Raw genomic sequence first — 24,792 nt, forward strand, 5'->3', positions numbered from 1 at the left:
ACCCCTGGCTTATCCCATTCCTGAGCGATAATTTCAGACATCTTCCTTGGGATAGGAAAAACCTCCTCAGAAGATGGGGAATCATAAACTCTATCCAATTTAAAAGACTTTGTGGGGTTGACAGCAACCAAAGGTTCAGAGTCGTCTAAGGTAGCTAGGACCTCCTTCAATAGTAACCTGAGGTGTTCAAGCTTAAATCTAAAATTAACCTCTGAAGATTCTGAAGATTTCTCTGCTAAAGTGTCAGAGTCTGAGATCTCGCCTTCAGAAGCTACTGAAGTATTCTCCTCATCAGACATCTGATCAGAAAGCTGAGGCATATCATGCATAGCAGAATTCTGAGAAACACTTGGCTCAGAAGGGAGAAATTTTTCTTTACATTTCAAAGTCTTTGCTAAACAGGTAGAACAAAACTGCATAGGTAGGGCAATCTGGTTATCTATGTAAAGTAAACATCTATCTATAGAGATAGATTGATCCTGATCTGGATTCATAGTCTAGATAAAGGTCCCACAAGTAATGTAGAAATATAGGGATTCTTAATGCTTCAGAAGATTATTTTAAATCATCAGGCAAAAAATTAAATAAAAAGAAATATTGCAATCAATATTAGATAACATTGGTCTACCGGTCAGAAGAATATCCCACTAGTAATTAGTCTCTGGAAAAACTCCTGATTGCTGAAAAACATAAGCCAATTTCACAAAAGACCAGGCAGGACCAAAGACGGCTGTTCAATCTGTATAACCGCTCCACTCCATAAAAGCGAAAGTGCGTTCTACACGTGATCAGGACAAAAATCAACTGCAACACAGAAATGTACTGCGGTCTAAAAAGAGCGAAAACAACTGCAGTTTGATAAACTGCATATACAGTATTTATAAGAAAGTGTAAACTGACTAAGTATAAAAAAACTCAGCGCCAATCTCCTCTACTGTTACATAGAAGAATCCCGTTAGCCCAGTAAAGCAAATAATCCTCTACCCCAGAAACGCAATAAAAAACAAATTATGCTTACCTGATAATTTTGTTTCCATCATGGGGAGGAGAGTCCACGGCTTCATTCATTACTTGTGGGAATTAAGAACCTGGCCACCAGGAGGAGGCAAAGACACCCCAGCCAAAGGCTTAAATACCTCCCCCCCCCCAACTCCCCTCATCCCCCAGTCATTCTGCCAAGGGAAGAAGGAACAGTAGGAAAAATATCAGGGTATAAATGGTGCCAGAAGAACAAAACTAAATTTAGGTCCGCCTACCAGAGAAACTGGTGGGAGCCAAGGACTCTCCTCCCCACGATGGAAACGAAATTATCAGGTAAGCATAATTTATGTTTTCGATCTAAAGGGGAGGAGAGTCCACGGCTTCATTCATTACTTGTGGGAAACAAATACCCAAACTCTAGAGGACACTAAATGAAAAACGGGAGGGTAAAGGAGGCTGACCCTTATTCTGAGGGCACCACAGCCTGCAAAACCTTACTCCCAAAAACTGCTTCCCCCGAAATGGTAAAATTTTGTAAAAGTATGTAAGGAGGACCATGTAGCTGCGTTACAAATCTGCTCCATAGAAGCCTCAATCTTGAAAGCCCAAGAAGAAGCCACAGCTCTAGTTGAATGAGCCGTGATCCTCTGAGGAGGCTTATGTCCCGCTGTCTCGTAGGCCAAGAGAATCAAGGTCCTCAACCAAAAGGACAAAGAAGTTGAAGAGGCTCTCTGCCCCTTGCGCTTCCCTGAATACACCACAAAAAGAGATGTAGACTGTCTGATCCTTTGTAGCCTGAAGATAAAACTTCAAGGCTTGAACCACATCCAAATTAAGAAGTAACCTCTCCTTAGGAGGAGAAGGGTTAGGACACAAAGAAGGAACAACTATTTCCTGATTGATGTCACGATTAGACACAACCTTGGGAAGAAATCCCAAACCAGTGCGAAGAACAGCCTTATCAGCGTGAAAGACCAAATAAAGATGCTCACATTGCAAGGCCGCAAACTCAGATACTCTGCGTGCCGATGCAATAGCCAACAGGAAGAGAACCTTCCAGGAAAGAATCTTAATGTCAATAGAGTGCATAGGTTAAAACGGAACCCTCTGCAACACCTTAAGAACCAAGTTCAAGCTCCAGGGTGGAGCAGAAAGATGGGCCTGATTCTAGACAGAGCCTGAACAAAAGACTGAATATCAGGAAGCTCCGCAAGCCTCTTGTGCAACAAAACAGATAATGCTGAAATCTGTCCCTTTAAGGAACTAGCGGCAAGCCCCTTCTCCAAACTATCATGGAGAAAGGACAGAATCCTAGATACCTTAACCTTGTGCCAAGGATATCTATGCTTCACACACCAGGATAAGTCAGTCCTCCACACCTTATGATAGATGCGACGAGTGACCAACTTCCTGGCCTGAACGAGAGTATCAATCACTCTCTCCGAGAAACCTCTCCTGGACAAGACTAAGCGTTCAATCTCCACGCAGTCAGCCTCAGAGAATCTAGATTTTGATGTTGGAAGGGACCCTGTATCCCTGCGACAGGGTAACCTCCATGGCGGAGAAGATGACATCCCTACCAGATCCGCAAACCTCCGCGGCCACGACGGAGCAATCAGTATAGCCGAAGCTTGTTCTTGCTTGATGCGGGCCACTACACAAGGTAGAAGTGGCAACGGTGGAAAAATGTAAACCAGGTTTATTTAACCCCCAAGGCACTGCCAAAGCATCGACCAGCGCTGCCTGCGGATCCCTGGACCGCAACCCGTATTTGGGTAGCTTGCAATTGAGTCTGGACGCCATGAGATCTATCTCCAAAGTCCCCATCTGTGACAGATCTCCGCAAACACCTTGGGGTCAAGGATTGTCTGCTGAGGAAATCCGCTTCCCAGTTGTCAACACCCGGAATGTGGATTGCTGATAGCAAGCAGTTGTGGGACTCTGCCCATTCCAATATCCGAGATACCTCCGTCATTGCTAGGGAGCTTCTCGCGCCCCCCTGATGGTAAATGTAGGCCACCGATGAAATGTCTGGAATCAGATGAAGTTGAACGACCCCAGGAGAGGCCAAGCATTCAGAGCATTGTGTATCGTTTGCAGCAGTTCCAGAATATTGATCGGAAGGAGAGACTCCTCTCAAGTTCACTTTCCTTGTGCCATCCTGGCACCCCAAACAGCTCTCCAACCTGCCAGACTCACGTCCATGGTTACAATCTCCCAGGACGGTATCATGGAAGGATGTCCCTTGGGACAGTTGTTCCGGATGGATCCACCAAGAGAGGGATTCCCTCGTCTGAATGTCCAGAGAAATCTGTTGGGATAGGTCTGAATGATCGCCGTTCCACTGTCTCAACATACAAAGCTGAAGAGGTCTGAGATGGAACCTGCGAATGGAATGACATTGATGATGGATACAATAAACCCAATCACCTCCATACACTGAGCCACCGATGGTCTCGAGGAGGATAAATGGTGCCAGAAGAACAAAACTAAATTTAGGTCCGCCTACCAGAGAAACTGGTGGGAGCCAAGGACTCTCCTCCCCACGATGGAAACGAAATTATCAGGTAAGCATAATATATGTTTTCGATCTAAAGGGGAGGAGAGTCCACGGCTTCATTCATTACTTGTGGGAAACAAATACCCAAACTCTAGAGGACACTAAATGAAAAACGGGAGGGTAAAGGAGGCTGACCCTTATTCTGAGGGCACCACAGCCTGCAAAACCTTACTAACAAAAACTGCTTCCGCCGAAATGGTAAAATTTTGTAAAAGTATGTAAGGAGGACCATGAAGCTGCGTTACAAATCTGCTCCATAGAAGCCTCATTCTTGAAAGTCCAAGAAGAAGCCACAGCTCTAGTTGAATGAGCCGTGATCCTCTGAGGAGGCTTATGTCCCGCTGTCTCGTATGCCAAGAGAATCAAGGTCCTCAACCAAAAGGACAAAGAAGTTGAAGAGGCTCTCTGCCCCTTGCGCTTCCCTGAATACACCACAAAAAGAGATGTAGACTGTCTGATCCTTTGTAGCCTGAAGATAAAACTTCAAGGCTCGAACCACATCCAAATTAAGAAGTAACCTCTCCTTAGGAGGAGAAGGGTTAGGACACAAAGAAGGAACAACTATTTCCTGATTGATGTCACGGTTAGACACAACCTTGGGAAGAAATCCCAAACCAGTGCAAAGAACAGCCTTATCAGCGTGAAAGACCAAATAAAGATGCTCCCATTGCAAGGCAGCAAACTCAGATACTCTGCGTGCCGATGCAATAGCCAACAGGAAGAGAACCTTGCAGGAAAGAATCTTAATGTCAATAGAGTGCATAGGTTAAAACGGAACCCTCTGCAACACCTAAAGAACCAAGTTCAAGCTCCAGGGTGGAGCAGAAAGACGGGCCTGATTCTAGACAGAGCCTGAACAAAAGACTGAATATCAGGAAGCTCCGCAAGCCTCTTGTGCAACAAAACAGATAATGCTGAAATCTGTCCCTTTAAGGAACTAGCGGCAAGCCCCTTCTCCAACCCATCATGGAGAAAGGACAGAATCCTAGATACCTTAAACTTGTGCCAAGGATATCTATGCTTCGCACACCAGGATAAGTCAGTCCTCCACACCTTATGATAGATGCGACGAGTGACCAACTTCCTGGCCTGAACGAGAGTATCAATCACTCTATCCGAGAAACCTCTCCTGGACAAGACTAAGCGTTCAATCTGCCCGCAGTCAGCCTCAGAGAATCTAGATTTTGATGTTGGAAGGGACCCTGTATCCCTGCGACAGGGTAACCTCCATGGCGGAGAAGATGACATCCCTACCAGATCTGCAAACCTCCGCAGCCACAACGGAGCAATCAGTATAGCCGAAGCTTGTTCTTGCTTGATGCGGGCCACTACACAAGGTAGAAGTGGCAACGGTGGAAAAATGTAAACCAGGTTTATTTAACCCCCAAGGCACTGCCAAAGCATCGACCAGCGCTGCCTGTGGATCCCTGGACCGCAACCCGTATTTGGGTAGCTTGCAATTGAGTCTGGATGCCATGAGATCTATCTCCGGCGTCCCCATCTGTGACAGATCTCCGCAAACACCTTGGGGTCAAGGATTGTCTGCTGAGGAAATCCGCTTCCCAGTTGTCAACACCCGGAATGTGGATTGCTGATAGCAAGCAGTTGTGGGACTCTGCCCATTCCAATATCTGAGATACCTCTGTCATTGCTAGGGAGCTTCTCGTGCCCCCCTGATGGTAAATGTAGGCCACCGAGGAAATGTCTGTCTGGAATCTGATGAAGTTGAACGACCCCAGGAGAGGCCAAGCATTCAGAGCATTGTGTATCGTTTGCAGCAGTTCCAGAATATTGATCGGAAGGAGAGACATCCTGACACCCCAAACAGCTCCCCAACCTGCCAGACTCACGTCCATGGTTACAATCTCCCAGGACGGTATCATGGAAGGATGTCCCTTGGGACAGTTGTTCCGGATGGATCCACCAAGAGAGGGATTCCCTCGTCTGAATGTCCAGAGAAATCTGTTGGGATAGGTCTGAATGATCGCCGTTCCACTGTCTCAACATACAAAGCTGAAGAGGTCTGAGATGGAACCTGGCGAATGGAATGTCATTGGTGCTGGCTAAAATAAACCCAATCACCTCCATACACTGAGCCACCGATGGTCTCGAGGAGGACTGAAGGACAAGACAGGTGGAAGCAATCTTCCTGCGTCGCTAATCTGTGAGAAATATCTTCATGGATATAGAGTCTATTATCGTGCCCAGGAATTCCCCCCTGTTGCTGGGAACCAGGGAACTCTTTCCTGAGTTTATCCTCCATCCGTGAGATTGGAGGAGAAAAAGAGGAGCTCTCGAGTGTTCCTCTGCGAGACTGAACGACAGCGCCTGGACTAGAATGTCGTCCAGATATGGCGCCACAGCAATGCCTCTGGACCTTGCTACTGCAAGCAGCACCCCCAGAACCTTCGTGAAGACTCTCGGGCTGTTGCCAGACCGAAGGGAAGGGCCTCAAACTGGAAGTGTTGTTCCAGAATGCAAATTTCAGGAATATGAAGTGATACCTGTATATTGGCACAGGAAATTTGTTTAAACATTTTAGGTCCAGAATCGGGCGTAAAGTACCCTCCTCCTTTGGGACCACAAAAAGGTTTGAATAGTAACATAGACCTCTTTCTGCTGGAGGTACTGGTACAATTACTCAGAGACAAGAGAGGTCCCTTACACATTCTAGAAAGGCGTCTCTCTTCTCTGGTCTTAAAGACAGTTTTGACAGGAGAAATCTGCCTCTGGGCGGATGAGCTCTTAGCCCTATCCTGTAACCCTGGGCCATGACCTCCAGAACCCAAGGGTCCTGAACATCCTGCAACCAGACCTCTGAGAAGAGAGATATTCTGCCCCCTACTCGGTCCATTGACCGGTCGGGGGCCTCCCCTTTATTCCGATTTTGTCTCTGCGGGCTTCTTGTTCTGTTTGGATTTATTCCAAGACTGAGCTGGCTTCCAAGTTAACTTTGACTGCTCCGCTTATGCAGCGGGCTTGTCCGAACAAAAGGGACGAAAAGTAGATCCCTTAGGTTTAGCCTTCTTATCCTACGGCAGGAAGGCGCCCTTGCCTCCTGTGACCGTGGATATGATCGAGTCCAGTCCGGGACCAAATAGGATCTTTCTCTGAAAAGGAAGGGATAGAAGCCTAGATTTAGAGGTCATGTCTGCAGACCATGACTTCAGCCACAGAGCCCTACGGGTTAGGACGGAAAAACCAGAAATTTTTGCATTCAGGCGAATAATCTGCATATTGGCGTCACAGATAAAAGAATTAGCTACCCTTAAGGCCTTAATTCTGTCAACCATCTCAGACAGGGTTTTGCACCAATATGTTGCAGCTCTGGCTACCGCAGCTACCGCCGTTGCCAGCTGAAAAACAAACCCTGTGTGCTGAAACATCTTTCTCAACAGGTTTTCTAACTTTTTATCCATAGGCTCCTTAAACGACAAACTATCCTTGTCGTACGCTTCGCGAGCGTACAGATAGCACCATCCACCTTAGGGACAGTCCCCCATAGCTCGAGCTGAGCGTCCGTAACAGGGAAAAGAAGAGGAAAAGGATGAACCCGATTTCTCCCATTCATTTTTAATAATGTTAAACACTTCACTCCCAAGGGAAAGTGCAATCTGTGAAAAAATAGGGCTCTAAATAGTAATACTGTTTGTAATATGCAATATTTATTGACACAATAATTTACCAAATACTCACAATATATGGCAAATGAAAATTCACATAAAGGTATCTTTAAAAGTCCAAGTTAAAACTAGTCCACATGTAGCCAGCACACGCTCACAGGAAACAGGCTATCGATGTACCCGGTCAGCGTGTGACGTCAACAGCTGATTCTGCTCCAGCTATGCTTGCACACACAGGCTCACAAGATCACTGCCTCAACGCGTTTCTCGCCCCCTACTGGGCGTTTTCTCAAGAAGATGATTGACCTCAACCTCTTTAGTGACACAGATCAGTGAGATAGGAGTCATAGGAGACTGCTTTCCTCAGGGTGATTCCAAAAAAGGAGAGGAATCACTCTGAGGAAAGCAGTCTCCTATGAGTCCTATCTCATAGGACCCCCCCTGTTCAATAATCCCCCTTCCCTGGATATTAAACCTTGATTCCATAAAGATAATAGGAGCCACACTGTGACCCTGTATTCTTGTGTTATCATTATGTATATAAAAAATAAAACAATTTTACCAGAATCTATGCCGTGGAACAGGAACACGGCATCTCAAGTGTGACAGTGTAGTAGCATCGCTCCTGACATGGACTTGAGTGCAGGAAGCAGGCAGCAAAACTCATCAACGCTGATTGCTTATGGAGCTGTTAATGTGAGTCGGGATGGTTTCGCAGAAAGACTGTCCCTGCATCTGCAGACTCTAACTTTCACTACTTAAAACTACAGTCCCATTTCAAAGAGTACAATCCTCCATAAGAGACTACTCCAAATCTTCCGACACTCTGCCAACCTCCTGTGACAAAAGGCAAAGAATGACTGGGGGATGAGGGGAGTGGAGGAGGTATTTAAGCCTTTGGCTGGGGTGTCTTTGCCTCCTCCTGGTGACCAGGTTCTTAATTCCCAAAAGTAATGAATGAAGCCGTGGACTCTGCTCCCCTTTAGATGGAAATAAAGGTGACCAATAAAGAATCCCTTATTAATAAACCTTTAAACTCCCTTGCCCATAGTAAATGCCCATAACTCATACTATAAACTTAAGTGTCATGTCCTAAATATGACTCCTTAACTAATAAGGAGTCTTAGGTCCCTATGAAGGATCTGAAAGAGGATTAACCTCCTAAGTGCTGGTATCCTTCTGTACCTAGAAGGCAAAAGCACGTACCTTAGATCCAAATGCATGATGAATGCTGATCCTTAGGTGTGGCATGCCTCTTAGTCGCTGCCATAGACCTGTAGGAAAAGAAAGAACAGAGTAACCAACTCTGGCTTTCTGCAAAGGGATAGCAAAGGACTTCCTTGCCGCCTTTTAACTGCTAAAAGCCACCACTACTCTTACTCAAGAGATTAAATTCTTCAGACACAAATTTTGCACAACCTCCATTGACAGAGGCAAAGAGAATGACTGGGGTTTATGGGTAAGGCAGTTACACTTAACAGCTTTGCTGGGGTGCTCTTTGCCTCCTCCTGCTGGCCAGGAGTTGAATATCCCACTAGTAATTGGAATGACGTCGTGGACTCTCCATGTCATAGGAAAGAAATAACATTTTAAATGGCTCATATTCATATTCTTTGTTGCGCTTCTTGTACCATTGCAAGAATAGATATTTTCTATTGCCAACAAATCAAAATGCTTAGCGTTTCACAAATCCTTACTATTAATTGAACAATTAAACTATCACCCACATGCCTAGTGTCAATAAAACTTAAACGGTATAGATACATTGATCAGTCACAACATTAAAACCACCGACAGATTAAGTGAATAACATTGATTTTATAGTCACAATGGCACCTGTCAAGGGGTAGGATATATTAGGCAGAAATTGAACTGTCAGTTCTTCAATTTCATGTGTTGAAAGCAGAAAAAAATGGGCAAATGAAAAGATCTAAATGACTTTGACAGGGGCCAAATAGTGATGTCTAGAATACTGGGTCAGAGCATCTCCAAAATGGCAAGTCTTGTGGGGTGTTCTGGTATGCAGTGGTTAGTACCTACTGTAGCTGAAATTGCTGAAAAAAATAATGCTGGCCATGATAGAAATGTGCCAGAAAACACAGTGCATCGCAGTTTGTTGCATATTGGGCTGCGTAATCGTAGACCGGTCAGAGTGCCCATGATGACCCCTGTCCACCCCTAAAAGCGTCTTCAATGGGAACGTAAGCATCATAACTGGAGCATGGAGCAATGGTAGAAGGTTGCCTGGTCTGATGAATCACATTTTCTTTTAGATCAGGTGGATGGCAGGGAGCGTCTGCATAGTTTACCTGGGAGTAGGATGCACTATGGGAAGATGGCACGCCTGCGAAGGCAGTGTTATGCTCTGGGCAATGTTCAGCTTGGGTCCTGGCATTCATGTGAATTTTACTTTGAAACATACCACCTACCTAGAGATTGTTGCAGACCACGTACATCTCTTCATGGCAATGTTGTCCCCTGATGGCAGTGGCCTATTTCAGCAGGATAATGCACCCTGCTACACTGCAAATAAAGTTTAGGAATGGTTTAAGGAATATGACAAAGAGTTCAAGGTGTTTCCTTGGGCTCCAAATTTCCCAGATCTCAATCCGATTGAGCATCTGTAGGATGGGCTAGAACAACAAATCAGATCCATGGAGGCCCCACCTCGTAACTTGCAGTACTTAAAGGAGCTGCTGCTAATGTCTTGGTGCCAGAAAACACAGGAAACCTTCAGAGGTCTTGTGGAGTCCATGCCTCAACGCATTAGAGCTGTTTTGGCAGCATGAGGGGGACCTACATACTATTAGGCAGGTGGTTTTAATGTTGTGTCTGATCAGTGTATATAAATGTTAATAATCATAAGCTAAAATATATCTTATCACTGTATGCACTGTGTCTATAGAATAGTGTACAGATAACTTTGGGCAATGGGAAATTGAATATTCAGTTCTATAACATTAAAGGGACAGTGTACTGTAAAACAGTTTGTATAATACATTACACAATTTTCTTTTTGCACTCTTATGTCCCCTTCAAGTCTAAAACACCTATCATCCTGACCTTTTTTCCTGACTCTAGCACGCTGGATTTATTCAGCTAATAACAAGCCAGATCACCTGAGCCATTCTCCTCTAAGGAAGATTACCCTTTGGCAGTCAAACCTGTTTCTATCCAATGAACAACTACTGTAAATGGAAGATATGAATATTTTCCACTCTCACTTAAAAGTCATATTAGTATTTGTATTACTGGAAGTTTTTAATGAACATTACTGTAATTCAACAGTCCTCTTTACTTACCTTATTAACACTTCTAAAAAAGTCATTTGCTTCCTGTAACCTGGCTTGTCTTTTATCCATCAATTCACAAAATTCAGTGTGTAGAATGATCAGATTCTGAATAAAATTTTGCTGTTTCTCTTTTTCTTCACTGTCTTCTAGTAAATTTAACTTGGCTGCTTCCGTTTTTAATTTCTCAAAAATAGAAGTCCATTCCTAAAATAAAGAATGTTGATTATGGTTAGTGATTGCACTAGAAAAAGTTACATGCAGGGTAAGCCATGCTAGAGGGTCGTCTAGTTAGATGGTCCATAAGAATAACTACAGATAAAGTGGCTCACTAACATTGTGCAATCAAATGAAAGAATATGTGCTTATTTGTTAGTGTATTTTATTTAAAGGGACACTAAACCCTACTTTTCAGCTACCTTACAACAATACCTAAGTGGCCTAAACAGGAAAAATCAGACACAAAGAAAAGGTTTTTTTAGTCTAGGATACCTTACAACATGGCAGCATCTATAACTAAAATGAAATTAAAACGTTATACTTATTTCTTAAATATTTATACATCTAACAATTTCAAAAACACATCTCATTTACAGCCTAATCTTTGCATTGTATACATAATAATATCTAGTATTTTTTAAGGGTTTAAATGTCCCTTTAAGTATCCCTTTCAAACTATGACATCTATCACACTAACAAGCTGATTTGTTTCTAGCACTTTTCATTTTGAGGCTTACACAATAGTTAGATTTCAGGTGTTTCTCAGAGCCGAAAAAACATAATTTATGCTTACCAGATAAATTCCTTTCCTTCCGGATAGGGAGAGTCCACGGCTTCATTCCTTACTGTTGGGAAATACTGGGAAATACACCTGGCCACCAGGAGGAGGCAAAGACACCCCAGCCAAAGGCGGAATAGAGTTGGAGCGCCTAACAAAGGAAGGCTAAGGTACGATCCACTGACAGGATTAAGATGTATAAAAACAGTTTATTACAAACTCACAATCTAAAAGCATGGATCCATGCACAATCTTAGAAACACTGTTAAATACAATCAAAAAAATTATATAAAACGAATTCACAAAGGATTCCCCAAATTGGTGCTTAGGGGAGTGGATCGTTAGTTCCGCTTACCTTGGTATTCTAGGAAATCTTGTGAATAATTGAATATCTTGTAAATACTTGAATATCTTTAACTGGATTACTAATTGGACTGAACTCTATATATATAATAAATGCCAAAAATGTGAAATAAAAAAAACTGAATACAAATAAACTGAATACAAATAAACACGGCAATAATAAAAATGTGACCAAAGTGTTGAATTAATAATCAAATAAAATAAACACAGCAAATTCAGCAATGTACGCTGAGAAAAATAGATAAATAAAATAAATAAATGTGAATCCAATGTAGTTATAAAAAAATAGTGATGATGGAAGTTAGTGATGATGAAGAAAATCTAATAGTGATGAACAAAATTTATTTAGTGTCAGAAATAAAGTCAGTTTGAAATCAAATAGATGAACTATGTGTGAATCTTCAATTGTAAAAAAAAAAAAAAGTGTATATATATATATATATATATATATATGTATATATATATATATATATATATATATATATATATATATATATATAGAGAGAGAGAGAGAGAGAGAGAGAGAGAGAGAGAGAGAGAGAGAGAGTTGAGTTTCAGAGTTCAGCGCACATAGAATGGAGAAAAACAAATTATGGTGCAGTATGTCAGTACTAGGCAATCAACAAATAAAAGTGAGATTTAAATGTGCTCACCTTGTTTAAGCTCAAACATGTGAGGTATGTTGGAAGCATGGAGGGGATGTAATCCCTATCTGTGGTAAAGATGTTTCCAGCTGGTATGCAGAAACTTTTAGCAGGTGGAAATCTTGATATCCCTGGAGTAGAAATATGTTGGAATTTCAGACAAACTTCTCCTCTCTGGAGTTAGGTAGAGAAACTTTAATTCTTTTTGCTGAATTTCTTTCCTTGTTGCTGTTTATTTATTTTCCCCTTCTTTATACTTGAAAGGCTTCTCCTCTCTGGAGTATGGTATAAACTTTATGTATGCAAACCAATTAGTGCTCAGTTTACATACTATGAGATCAATTGTGGATATTATTTGCAGCACTGATGAGATGTGTATAAATGATGCTTGCAAGGACACAAAGTGAAATTTAAAATAAAAACACTTTTATTTTCCAATGTCCAATAAAAAATGATAAACAGAAATCCTCTTTAATAATAGTCCAGATCAGGAACAGAATAGGTGAGCAGATGAATTATAGTATATTTCTTTAAATCCGGTAGTGAGTTTTTTATCAAGGCAGGTGCAAAAACAGCTAGCTGATAAAAGTTGGTGATATTGTGGTATAGGATGCTGTAAGTACAGCTGAAAGTAAATTCCTTGTGGTGGTTTTGAGCTCTGAAAAGTTCCCAGAGTTCAGGTGGATAAGTTGGTATTTATGGTGGAAAACCGTAATAAATAGTTACATGAACTGCTGTAAATACAGCTAGATGATGATTCCTTGTGTTTTTTTGAGCTCTAGATAGCTCACAATATCCGGATGGATGTGGATTCTTAAGCCTGTCAGTGACAGGGCCCATTGCTGAAGTGTTTGAAGTCAGAAGTGGGCGTGCCCTTACGCGTTTCGTGAATTACATTCACTTCATCAGAGGGACTGTATATATAAAAACAAATCCAAACTTGATTCCTTGTATTGGTCCGGTTTGTAAATCCAATTCTTTAACGGTCTGTGGGAATCTTCATTAAGTCCTCCTGAATAAAAAATAAATACAATAGTGTAGATTGTCTTAAACACTATAAGTGTATAGACATACGCTTACCAGTTCAAAATCAACACATTTCAGCCTATTACAAGGCCTATTACAATACACTATTGTATTTTTTTTTTTTTCAGGAGGACTTAATGAAGATTCCCACAGACCGTTAAAGAATTGGATCTACAAATCGGACCAATACAAGGAATCAAGTTTTGAACGATTGAAGATTCAAACATATTTCATCTATTTGATTTCAAACTGACTTTATTTCTAACACTAAAGACATTTTGTTCACCACTACTACAATTAGATTTTCTTCATCATCACTAACTTCCATCATCACTAATTTTTTTATAACTACATTGGTTTCACATTTATTTATCTATTTTTCTCAGCGTATATTGCTGTATATGGTGTGTTTAAATTATTTGATTATTAATTCGACACTGATCATCTTTTAACTTTAGTTACATTTTTATTATTGCCATGTTTATTTGTATTCAGTTTTTGTTTTTTATTGCACATTTTTGGCATTTATTATATATAAGGAGTTCAGTCTAATTAGTAATCCAGTTAAAGATATTCAAGTATTCACAAGATTTCACAAGATTTCCTAGAATACCAAGGTTAGCGGAACTAACGATCCACTCCCCTAGGCACCAATTTGGGGAATCCTCTTTGAATTCATTTTATATAATTTTTTTGATTGCATTTTAATTAACAGTGTTGTGCATAAATTATGTTTTCCTTCCTATGATAGGGAAAGTCCACGGCTTCATTCCTTGCTGTTGGGAAAACTATACCCAAGCTCCAGAGGACACTGGATGAATAACGGGAGGAACAAAAAGGAAGAGGCAGACCCTATTCTGAGGGCACCACAACCTGCAAAGCTTTTCTCCCGAAGGCTGCTTAAGCCAAAGCAAAAACATCAAACTTGTAAAATTTTGAAAAAGTATATAAGGAGGACCAGGTAGCCGCCTTACAAATCTGATCCATAGAGGCCTTGTTCTTAAAGGCCCAAGAGGAAGCCATTGCTCTAGTGGAATGAGCCATTATCCTCTCAGGAGGACGATGTCCCGCTGTCTCGTAAGATAAGCGGATGACACTCCTTAACCAAAAAGATAGGGAAGTCGAAGTAGCCTGATGCCCCTTACGCTTCCTCCGAATAGACAACAAACAAAAAGGAAGATTGTTAAACTCCTTAGTAGCCTGAAGATAGAACTTCAAGGCGTGAACCACATCCAAATTGTGAAGAAAGCGTTCCGTCGATGAAGGATTAGGACACAAGGAAGGAACCACAATCTCCCGATTGATGTTGCGATCTGACACAACCTTAGGAAGAAATCCTAATTTAGTATGTAAAACTGTCTTATCTGCATGAAAAATCAGATAAGGGGGCTCACATTGCAAAGCAGAGATTTCAGAAACTCTGTGCGCAGAGGCAATAGCCAATAAAAAAGAGCACCTTCCAAGATAACAATTTAATGTCAACGGAATGCATAGGCTCAAACGGAACCTGTTGCAAAACCCGAAGAGCAAGATTTAGGCTCCAAGGAGGAGCCCAGATTTAAACACAGGTCTGATCCTAATCAGAGCCTTAGCAAAGGACTGCATGTCTTGAATCTCAGCTAGGGCTGGGCGATATGGGCAAATTTAATTGTGGTTTTCTTATAAATGACTATAACACCTTCATTATGCATTCTAAAGTTTACTTAACACTACAGAATATTAATGTACATGTTTCTCAATGTCCAAAACACTCTTGGAGAATAAAAATACCAAACAAAAAATAGTTAAAATAAAATTTGCTGCCTGTGATGTGATTAAATAGTAGCCACTAGAAAGTTATTAGGTCTTATGACGCACAACATTGTCATGTTTCCTTGGACAGTAATTCTAATTGTGGACAGTGGTATGATTAACAGATGAAGCAGTTTAAGCCACATACACACACAATTATTTATATATATAATAGAAAAATAAAGTGCACTCCAATGGGAATCTTGATAATAGTATCTCACTTTATTAGTGAACGTTTTCGGACCAATATAAGTCCGTCCTCAGACAAAAAAGTGTGTGTACAATCTAACTTACCCTTCATCAAGCATTATAACACCGTGCAGCAGCTGGACGCCACATTCTCCCGGGTACACCCGCCCCAAATTGTGACATCATCATCCCAGGCAGCGTGTGCCTCAGCTGTCAACAAACAAAACATGTATAGCATATATTTTTAAAATACAAACATACAAAAATATGTCCAACGTCAAAGCGATCACATATATGGAGAAGGAGAAAATTAAAGTGTGATCAAACCGTACATGCTGTAATTGATCATGCCTCAAGGTTGCCATAGCAACCTAATAAACAAAACAGAGGGACAGAAGCGATTGGGTAAGTCACCTCCAATACCATGAGCGATCAGCATCTGCGGACAAACACACCTTCGAACCAGATCAACAGACATACAGCAACGGTTTGCATCAGCAACAATACAAATCAATAAGAGAGAATATACGCAAATTGTATGTGCAAAAGATCCAAAAGCATGAACCCCTAGATATCGGAAGGCGAAAAAGGGAAGGACTAGGATCACATTCATAACAACTAATCATACCACAATAACCAAATAAACAGAGTTTTTGATGGGCAAGAGCCGATTGGATGCAGCATCCCTAATGCAGTGAACAGTAAAGTCGATGTTCAAAACATATAATGTATAATGTAATTTTGTACCCAGGCGTAGTAAACCAGACATGAGCGCTCCACAGCTGCCATAGCAATCATCAACAAAACATTGAAAATCGAAAAGAACGTTCACAGGTTTAGGCACACCTATACAGAACAACATAAGTACTTCGAACTAGGCGTTGCTAGTAATAAAACTAAAATGGGCAACCTCAATTTAAAGGGACAGTATACACTCATTTTCATATAACTGCATGTAATAGACACTACTATAAAGAATAAGATGCACAGATACTGATATAAAAATCCAGTATAAAACTGTTTAAAAACTTACTTAGAAGCTGTCAGTTTGGCTCTGTTGAAAAGGTAGCTGGAAAGCCCACTGCAAGTGGCAAATAAGACACTTCCCCCCTCCCCCTTCTTTTGCATATGAAAAGACCCTTTACACAAACAGGAGCAAGCTGGAGTAGGTAGTCGAGCGTATTCACATAAAACTTTGGGGATTGGTTAGGAGTCTGAAAATCAGAGCAATGTTATTTAAAAATAAGCAAAACTATACATTAATTTAAAAAAAAAACTTTATGGGCTATATAAATAGATTATCTACAAAACATTAATGCAAAGAAAAAATGAGTGTATAATGTCCCTTTAAAGTAGAACTATATCCCACTACCATTGTAACCATTACACAATCAAAGCCAATTAGTAAACAAAATCAATTAATGAACACATGGAAAGTGACTCTCAATAAAGTAAAACTAAATATATATATATATATATATATATATATATATATATATATATATATATATATATATATATATAAAAAAAATATATAAAATGAAAATAAAAATTAAAAATAAGAAATAAGAAACTAAAATAAAATACTAATAATAATAATAATAAAAATAAATATAAATAAAAAATATTAAAATAATAAAAATGAAAATAAAAGTGACTCTCAAAAAATAGTGATAGTGACTCTCAAAAAATGATAGAAATAAAAATAAGAATAGAGATGACTATCACAAAAGTAAGGCATATCATAGGAATGCCTGCCAGTCCAAATGGGTATCGAGTCCCTTAGGGCAGTGATTTTTAACCTTTTTTTTGCCGTGGCACACTTTTTTACATTAAAAAATCCTGTGGCATACCACCATCCCAAAATTTAAAAAAAATCACACATTGTAGCCTAATACAGCATATATATATACACATACACACAAACACACACATACTGTATGTATTGTGCTGTTATGCCATGTCTCCTAGAAGCTACCCCTGCACTAGGAGTAAAAAACAAGCAAAGTTTAAAAAATATGTCACACTGTTGTCAGTCTGCCGTGGCACACCTGAGGATCTCTCACGGCACACTAGTGTGCCACGGCACACTGGTTGAAAAACACTGCCTTAGGGATTAGAGTTTCCAGATGGTATGTCCACCTCGCCTCCCTTTGTAGTAGTAGCCTATTCCCATCACCCCCTCTGGACATGGGAGGTATGTGATCGATAATCGTATACTTGAGGTCTGTAACCTTATGCTGTAATTGCTGGAAGTGCCGTGCCACCGGTTGTTCTGAGTTTTATATTTATTTTTTATTTCATTTTTATTTATTTTTATTTTCATTTTTATTATTTTAATATTTTTTATTTATTTTTATTTATATTTATTTTATTATTATTATTATTAGTATTTTATTTTAGTTTCTTATTTTTTTTAATTTTCATTATATATATTTTATATATATATATATATATATATATATATTTTTTTTTTTTTATTATATTTTTTTGTTTTACTTTATTGAGAGTTGCTTTTCATGTGTTTATTAATTGGTTTTGTTTACTAATTGGCTTTGTTTGTGTAATGGTTACAATAGTAGTGGGATATAGTTCTACTTTAAATTGAGGTTGCCCGTTTTAGTTTTATTACTAGCAACGCCTAGTTATAAGTACTTATGTAGTTCTGTATAGGTGTGCCTAAACCTGTGAACGTTCTTTTCGATTTTCGATGTTTTGTTGATGATTGCTATGGCAACTGTGGAGCACTCACGTCTGGTTTACTATGCCTGGGTACAAAACTACATTATACATTATATGTTTTGAACATCGACTTTACTGTTCATTGCATTAGGGATGCTGCATCCAATCGGCTCTTGCCAATCAAAACTCTGTGTTTATTTGGTTATTATGGTATGATTAGTTGTTATGAATGTGATCCTAGTCCTTCCCTTTCTCGCCTTCCGATATCTAGGGGTTCATGCTTTTGGATCTTTTGCACATACAATTTTCGTACGTTCTCTCTTATTGATTTGTATTGTTGCTGTGGCAACCATGAGACATTCAAATTTGTTGAGTGCATTTTTGACATATAGTAATGTTTATATTAACATGCTTTATGTTTATATTAACATGCTTTCTGCATTCTTTATTATATCTGTATGCCAGTGTCCTCTATTGCGGAATGCTTGTTGATCTGGTTCGAAGGTGTGTTTACCCGCAGATGCCGATCGCTCATGGGATTGGAGATGACTTACCCAATCGTTTCTGTCCCTCTGTTTTGTTTATTAGGTTGCTATGGAAACCTTAACGCATTATCGATTACGGCATGTACAGTTTCATCACACTTTCATTTTCTCCTTCTCCATATATGTGATCGCTTTGACGTTGGGCATATTTTTGTATGTGCTCAAACGTAGCCCAAACCTATGCAAACCTCTTCATTGGAAAATTTGATGAAGAGATGGTATATAGTGATCAGGGTTATAGAGACTATGTGATAGGTTGGTACAGATACATCAACAATATTTTCTTTTTGTGGACAGGAGGAAGAGAAGAATTATTACAATTTGTGTCCCGGTTGAATCTGTCCAACGACCATTTAAAAGTGGAATATACAGTCAGGAGAGCGTTAGCTTCCTGGAAACAAGGGTTGCTGCGAGGGGAGAGAGCCTGAGGTGTGATCTTTTCAAAGGAAACAGATAGGAATAACACACTACATTATGAGAGTTTCTACTCACCTACACTGATTAAAAATGTACCTCTCAGTCAACTATTGAGAACTAAAAGGATAGTTGACGATCCAATGGTCTGTCAACAGAGATTGGATGAGATGGCCCAAAAAGTTGCCCAAAGAGGGTACCACAGGGAAGTGTTGGATCTAAATATGGCTAAAGTGGCAAAAATTGAGAGGAGTTTGTTTAAAAAAAACAAAAAACCCGAACCCTATGAAATTTTCAGTTTCATTTGTCTGCCAGTATGGTCTCCATAGCAGGAAACTTAAGTAAATTATTTTGAAACATTGGCATGTGCTGCAGGAAGATAACCAGGTTGGGAAAAAAAATTAATGACATTCGGCTCTTTTCATATAAACGTAATAAAAATATAAGGGAGGACCTCATTTGGGCTAATCTGGGCCCAACGAGGAAACCCTTGGAGGTGGTGAAAAAAAGGCTGTTTTGCCTGTATGAATCGCGCGCAATGTCACTCTATGCAACAGGGGGATTCTATCACACATCCACATTCAAGTAAAAGGATCCCAATTAAGGGACGGTTCTCTTGTAATTCTAAATATGTAATTTATGTGGTTAAATGTCCCTGTGGGTTGGCATACGTAGGGGAAACCACACAGTTTGCGTAAGATAGAATAAGCCAACACAAAGCACCAATTGGGAAATATGATGAGGATGTCCCTGTGGCACAACACATTACCCTAGCTGTCAGGGAGCCAGGAATCAGACTGAGACGAGAAGTGCAAAAATAATCACACCTTTATTAATAGCAAAAAAAAAAAAAAAAACGTCCACAAGTCAAATAACTAGCCAGGAGTCAAAACCAGAGCTGGTAGTCAGATGAGCCAACTCAGGAGCCAAAGCGAATAGTCAGACGAGCCGGAATCAGGAACAAGGAAAACAGCAGAGTCAGGAACAAGCCAGGGATCAGTAACCAGGAAGGACGTCAAGCAGCCAGGTAATACACAGGAATTCTCACAAACAGGTCTGAGACAACGCAAAGTCAAAGCATACTGAACAGAGGCCCTTTAAATAATAAGTGATGACATCACAATTCGAGACTGCATCCTGTCTCACATGGATGATGCACACCAGTCTGGCCATAAAAGGAAGTGCAGGAAATGAGAAGCATCCCCCAAAATGCACCACAGTCAGGAAGAGAGGTGAGTAAAATGGCTGCCAGCAGCACATGGCAAACACAACATGGAAAAAACCCTGACAGCACCCTCCCCTCAATGACCCCTCCCCCGCGGGAGGACAAAAGGCTTATTGGGGAAACGGGCATGGAAGGCACGGAGGAGGGCGGGAGCATGAACATCAGAGGAGGGAACCCAAGAACACTTCTCCGGACCGTAGCCCCTCCAGTGAACCAAATACTGTACACGGTCCCTGGACATACGAGAGTCAATAATGCTGCTGACCTCATACTCCTCATGGTTGTCAACAAAGATAGGACGGGAACGAGGCAACACAGTGGTAAACCGATTACAAACCAATGGTTTCAAGAGGGAGACATGAAAAACATTGGAGATGCGCATAGCAGGAGGAAGGTCAAGAGCGTAGGCCACAGGATTAACCCGTCGGAGTATTCGAAAAGGACCAACATAACGGGGAGCCAATTTATTGGAAGGCACACAAAGGTTCAAGTTGCGGGAGGACAGCCAAACTCTCTCACCAACCTGGTAGGAAGGTGCGGGCAGACGCCTACGATCAGCCTGGAACTTTTGGCGCTGCATAGAACGATGAAGGCAATCCTGAATCTGCACCCACGTAGAACGGAGTTGCCGGAGATGCTCCTCCAAAGCCGGAATACCCTGAGACATGAATGAATCGGGCAACAAGGATGGCTGAGACCCATAATTCGCCATGAACGGGGATAACTGGGAGGAAGCATTAATAGCACTATTCCAAGCAAAATCTGCCCAAGGTAACAGTTCAGACCAATTATTGTGGTGATCTGAGACATAGCAACGGAGGAACTGTTCCAGAGCTTGATTAGACCGTTCCGCAGCCCCATTGGATTGAGGGTGATATGCTGAGGAGAAGGAAAGCTGGATTCCCATTTGAGCACAAAAGTAACGCCAAAATCTGGAGACAAACTGGCTACCCCGGTCCTACACTATCTCCTTGGGAAACCCATGTAAACGGAAGACCTCCCGGGCAAAAATTGAAGCAAGCTCCTGAGCGGTAGGCAGCTTCATCAAGGGAATGCAATGTGACATTTTAGAAAAACGGTCAACCACCATAGGGATAACAATATTGCCATTGGTAACAGGGAGCTCGACAATGAAGTCCATGGAAAGATGTGTCCAAGGATGCTCTCCATTAGCAATAGGTTGAAGAAGACCCACAGGAAGACGTCGAGGAGTCTTATTCTGTGCACAAACTGAGCAGGAGGCAACATACGCAGCAACATCAGAACGAAGACCTGGCCACCAGAATTGTCGAGTGACAGACCAAATCATTTGTTTCTTGCCTGGGTGACATGCGGCTTTAGGATAGTGTTAAGTGTGCAAAAGTTTAGTTAGAAGATTCTCAGGAACAAAACACCACTAGGTTTCTCAGGAGGTGCATTGGTTTGTGCAGCCAGGATCTCCTCCCCCAAGGGAGAAGTCAAATTAGTACGTATGGTAGTCAAAATATGGTCAGGAGGTATAACAGGAGTAGGTACAGACTCCTCCTTGGACAGAGGCGAAAACTGTCGAGAGAGGTCATCAGCCCTAACTTTCTTACTACCAGGCAGGTAGGAGACCACATAATTAAACCAAGACAAAAATAGCGCCCATCTGGGCTATCGGGGTGACAAACGTTTTTCTTCAGATAGATAAGTTAAATTCTTGTGGTCAGTAAGAATGAGCACTGGCACGCTAGTACCCTCGAGAAGATGCCTCCATTCCTTAAGTGCCAAAATTATGGCCAGTAATTCCCTGTCGCCAATTTCATAATTGCACTCCGCTGGAGACAATTTCTTAGAGAAGAAACCACACGGATGCAAGGAACCGTCAGGCGTAGGACGTTGAGACAAGAGGGCACCTACTCCAGTCTCAGATGCATCAACCTCAAGAACGAAAGGCAGGACAGGGTTAGGATGAGCCAGAACTGGAGCAGCAGCAAAGGCAGTCTTAAGACTATCAAAGGCCTTAATGGCAGTAGGCAACCAATGGAGTGGATCATTCTCTTTACGGGTCATGTCTGTGATAGGTTTGACCAAGGAAGAAAAGTTTTTAATAAACTTTCTATAGTAATTGGCGAACCCCAAAAAACGTTGAATAGACCGAAGACCAACTGGGCGAGGCCACTGCAGAACTGCAGATAACTTGTCAGGATCCATGGAGAACCCTGCAATGGAGATAACATAACCTAGGAAAGTTACTTGAGTCTGATGGAACTCACATTTCTCGAGTTTACAAAACAGGCCGTTCTCATGTAGTCTCTGAAGAACCCATGTAACATCAGAACGATGAGCCTCAAGTGTGGGTGGAGTGTATGAGGATGTCGTCTAAGTACACCACAACATACTGTTGCAACATATCTCGTAGGACATCATTAATAAATTCCTGAAAAACAGCAGGAGCATTACATAGGCCAAAGGGCATTACAAGATACTCATAATGCCCGCTCCTGGTGTTAAATGCTGTTTTCCATTCGTGACCCTCCTTAATCCTAATGAGATTGTACGCTCCTCTCAAATCAAGTTTAGTAAAGACCGTAGCACCTTTGAGGCGGTCAAAGAGTTCCGTAATAAGCGGAATAGGGTAAGCATTCTTAATAGTAAGACGATTAAGACCCCTATAATCGATGCATGGTCTTAACTCGCCACCCTTTTTCTTCACAAAGAAGAAGCCAGCCCCTGCAGGAGAGCAGGATTTGCGGATTAACACCCCGCGACAGAGCGTCGGCAACATACTCCTCCATAGCACAATTCTCTGTAACAGACAGAGGGTACACCCGGCCCCGAGGAGGAATGGCTCCGGGTTGCAGGTCTATGGCACAATCGTAAGACCTGTGAGGAGGCAACGTACCGCCACGCACCTTGTCAAACACGTCTAGGAACTCTCGGTACTCCTCTGGCAATTGAGATACCGAAGAAGTGCACAAGACTTTAACTGGTTTTCGAAGACAAGTGGAAATACATTGCAGGGACCACGACAAAATTTCGGACCTGCGCCAGTCGAGACTGCGATTGTGCTTTTGGAGCCAGGGATAACCCAGAACAACCGGAAAATAAGGAGAGTTTATCACCTGGAACTGGAGGGTTTCAAAATGGAGAGCCCCAACAGCCATGGACAACGGAACATTTTCGTGAGTAACGAGTGCGGGCTGAAGGGACCTGCCATCAATGGCCTCAATAGCAAGCGGAATGGACCAAGGCAAAACAGGAATGGAGTGCTTTGATACAAAAGCACCGTCAATGAAATAGCCTGCAGCACCGGAGTCAACAAGAGCCTGAGTGACTATGGAGGAGTCCATCCAGGAAAGGATAACCGTGACCAAAGGTTTCTCCTTAAGCGGGTTCCGGGGACGAAGGTAAACCACCCAAGGTCTGCCCCCGACAGGACCTTGGGTGTGAGCGTTTCCCGGCCGTGCAGGACAAGTCTTCAAAAGGTGCCCCTCCCTCCTCCTAAAGTCCCTCTCCGCCACGGAGAGACGCGTGAATCCCAGCTGCATCGGCTCAGCAGTACCTGGTGACTCGGAACCAGGAGGCATGGGAGGAGAGGGAGGCATGGGTGGGAACGAACACATAGAAGACAACAGAACAGGAGGCTTCCGCAAGCGCTCCTTGAAAGAGGACCTCTCTCTGAGTCTGATGTCAATTAGGATCAAAAAAAGACACCAATGTCTCAAGATCCTCTGGTAAATCTCTGGCAGCAACTTCGTCTTAAATCGCATCAGAAAGTCCATGAAAGAAGGCGGCAACAAGGGCTTCATTGTTCCATCCTATCTCTGCGGCAAGCGTACGGAACTCAATAGCATACTGAGCAACAGATCTTGTACCTTGCTGAATGGACATGGGTTGTTTAGTAGCAGAGGAGGAGCAAGCCGGAACATCAAATACTCTTAGAAAGGAGGCCACAAATTCAGGGTAATTTGAAATCACAGGTTTATTAGTCTCCCAAAAGGGATTAGCCCCAGCAAGAGCTGTGTCAGAGAGTAACGAGATGAGAAATCCCACCTTAGCTCTGTCAGAGGGAAATGTCTGAGGTAACATCTCAAAGTAAATGCCCACCTGGTTCAAAAACCCTCTGCACTGAATAGGATCGCCTCCATATCGCTGAGGTAGAGGTGCAGAACCAGACATGCTCCTGGTAGGCATAGGTGCAGCAGCGGAAACAGGAGCAGCCATAACATGCGGAACACTTTGGTCCAGATGTGCAGTGCGAGTCAGCAGGGTTTGCAGGGCTAGTGCAAATTGATCCAATCGGTGATCCGGTTCATCCATCCTGGAAATGATGACAGGTAAAGGTGGATTATTAGCACCATCAGGATTCATGGCCTTTGCGTAATGTCAGGGTGCCAGGAATCAGACTGAAACGAGAAGTGCAAAAATAATCACACCTTAATTAATAGCAAAAAATAATAATAAGTCCACAAGTCAAATAACAAGCCAGTAGTCAAAACCAGAGCTGGTAGTCAGACGAGCCGAGTCAGGAGCCAAAGCAAATAGTCAGACGAGCCGGAATCAGGAACAAGGAAAACAGCAGAGTCAGGAACAAGCCAGGGATCAGGAACCAGAAAGGACGTCAGGCAGCCAGGTAATACACAGGAACTCTCACAAACAGGTCTGAGACAATGCAAAGGCAAAGCATACTGAACAGAGGCCCTTTAAATAATAAGTG

At 41.8% G+C, this 24,792-nt stretch overlaps 1 protein-coding gene across 2 annotated transcripts in view; it reads right to left on the minus strand.

Annotated features, from left to right (window-relative positions):
* Positions 1-24,792, minus strand: part of CCDC141 (coiled-coil domain containing 141) — a 796,073-nt gene that overhangs the window by 401,926 nt on the left and 369,355 nt on the right. For both annotated transcript variants that reach the window (XM_053698512.1, XM_053698511.1), the window contains exon 7: positions 10,467-10,661. In XM_053698512.1, the coding sequence (XP_053554487.1) occupies positions 10,467-10,661 (195 nt within the window). The remainder of the gene's footprint in view (positions 1-10,466; positions 10,662-24,792) is intronic.

Source organism: Bombina bombina, chromosome 1 (assembly GCF_027579735.1).
Source record: "Bombina bombina isolate aBomBom1 chromosome 1, aBomBom1.pri, whole genome shotgun sequence".
Classification (NCBI taxonomy): Eukaryota; Metazoa; Chordata; class Amphibia; order Anura; family Bombinatoridae; genus Bombina; species Bombina bombina.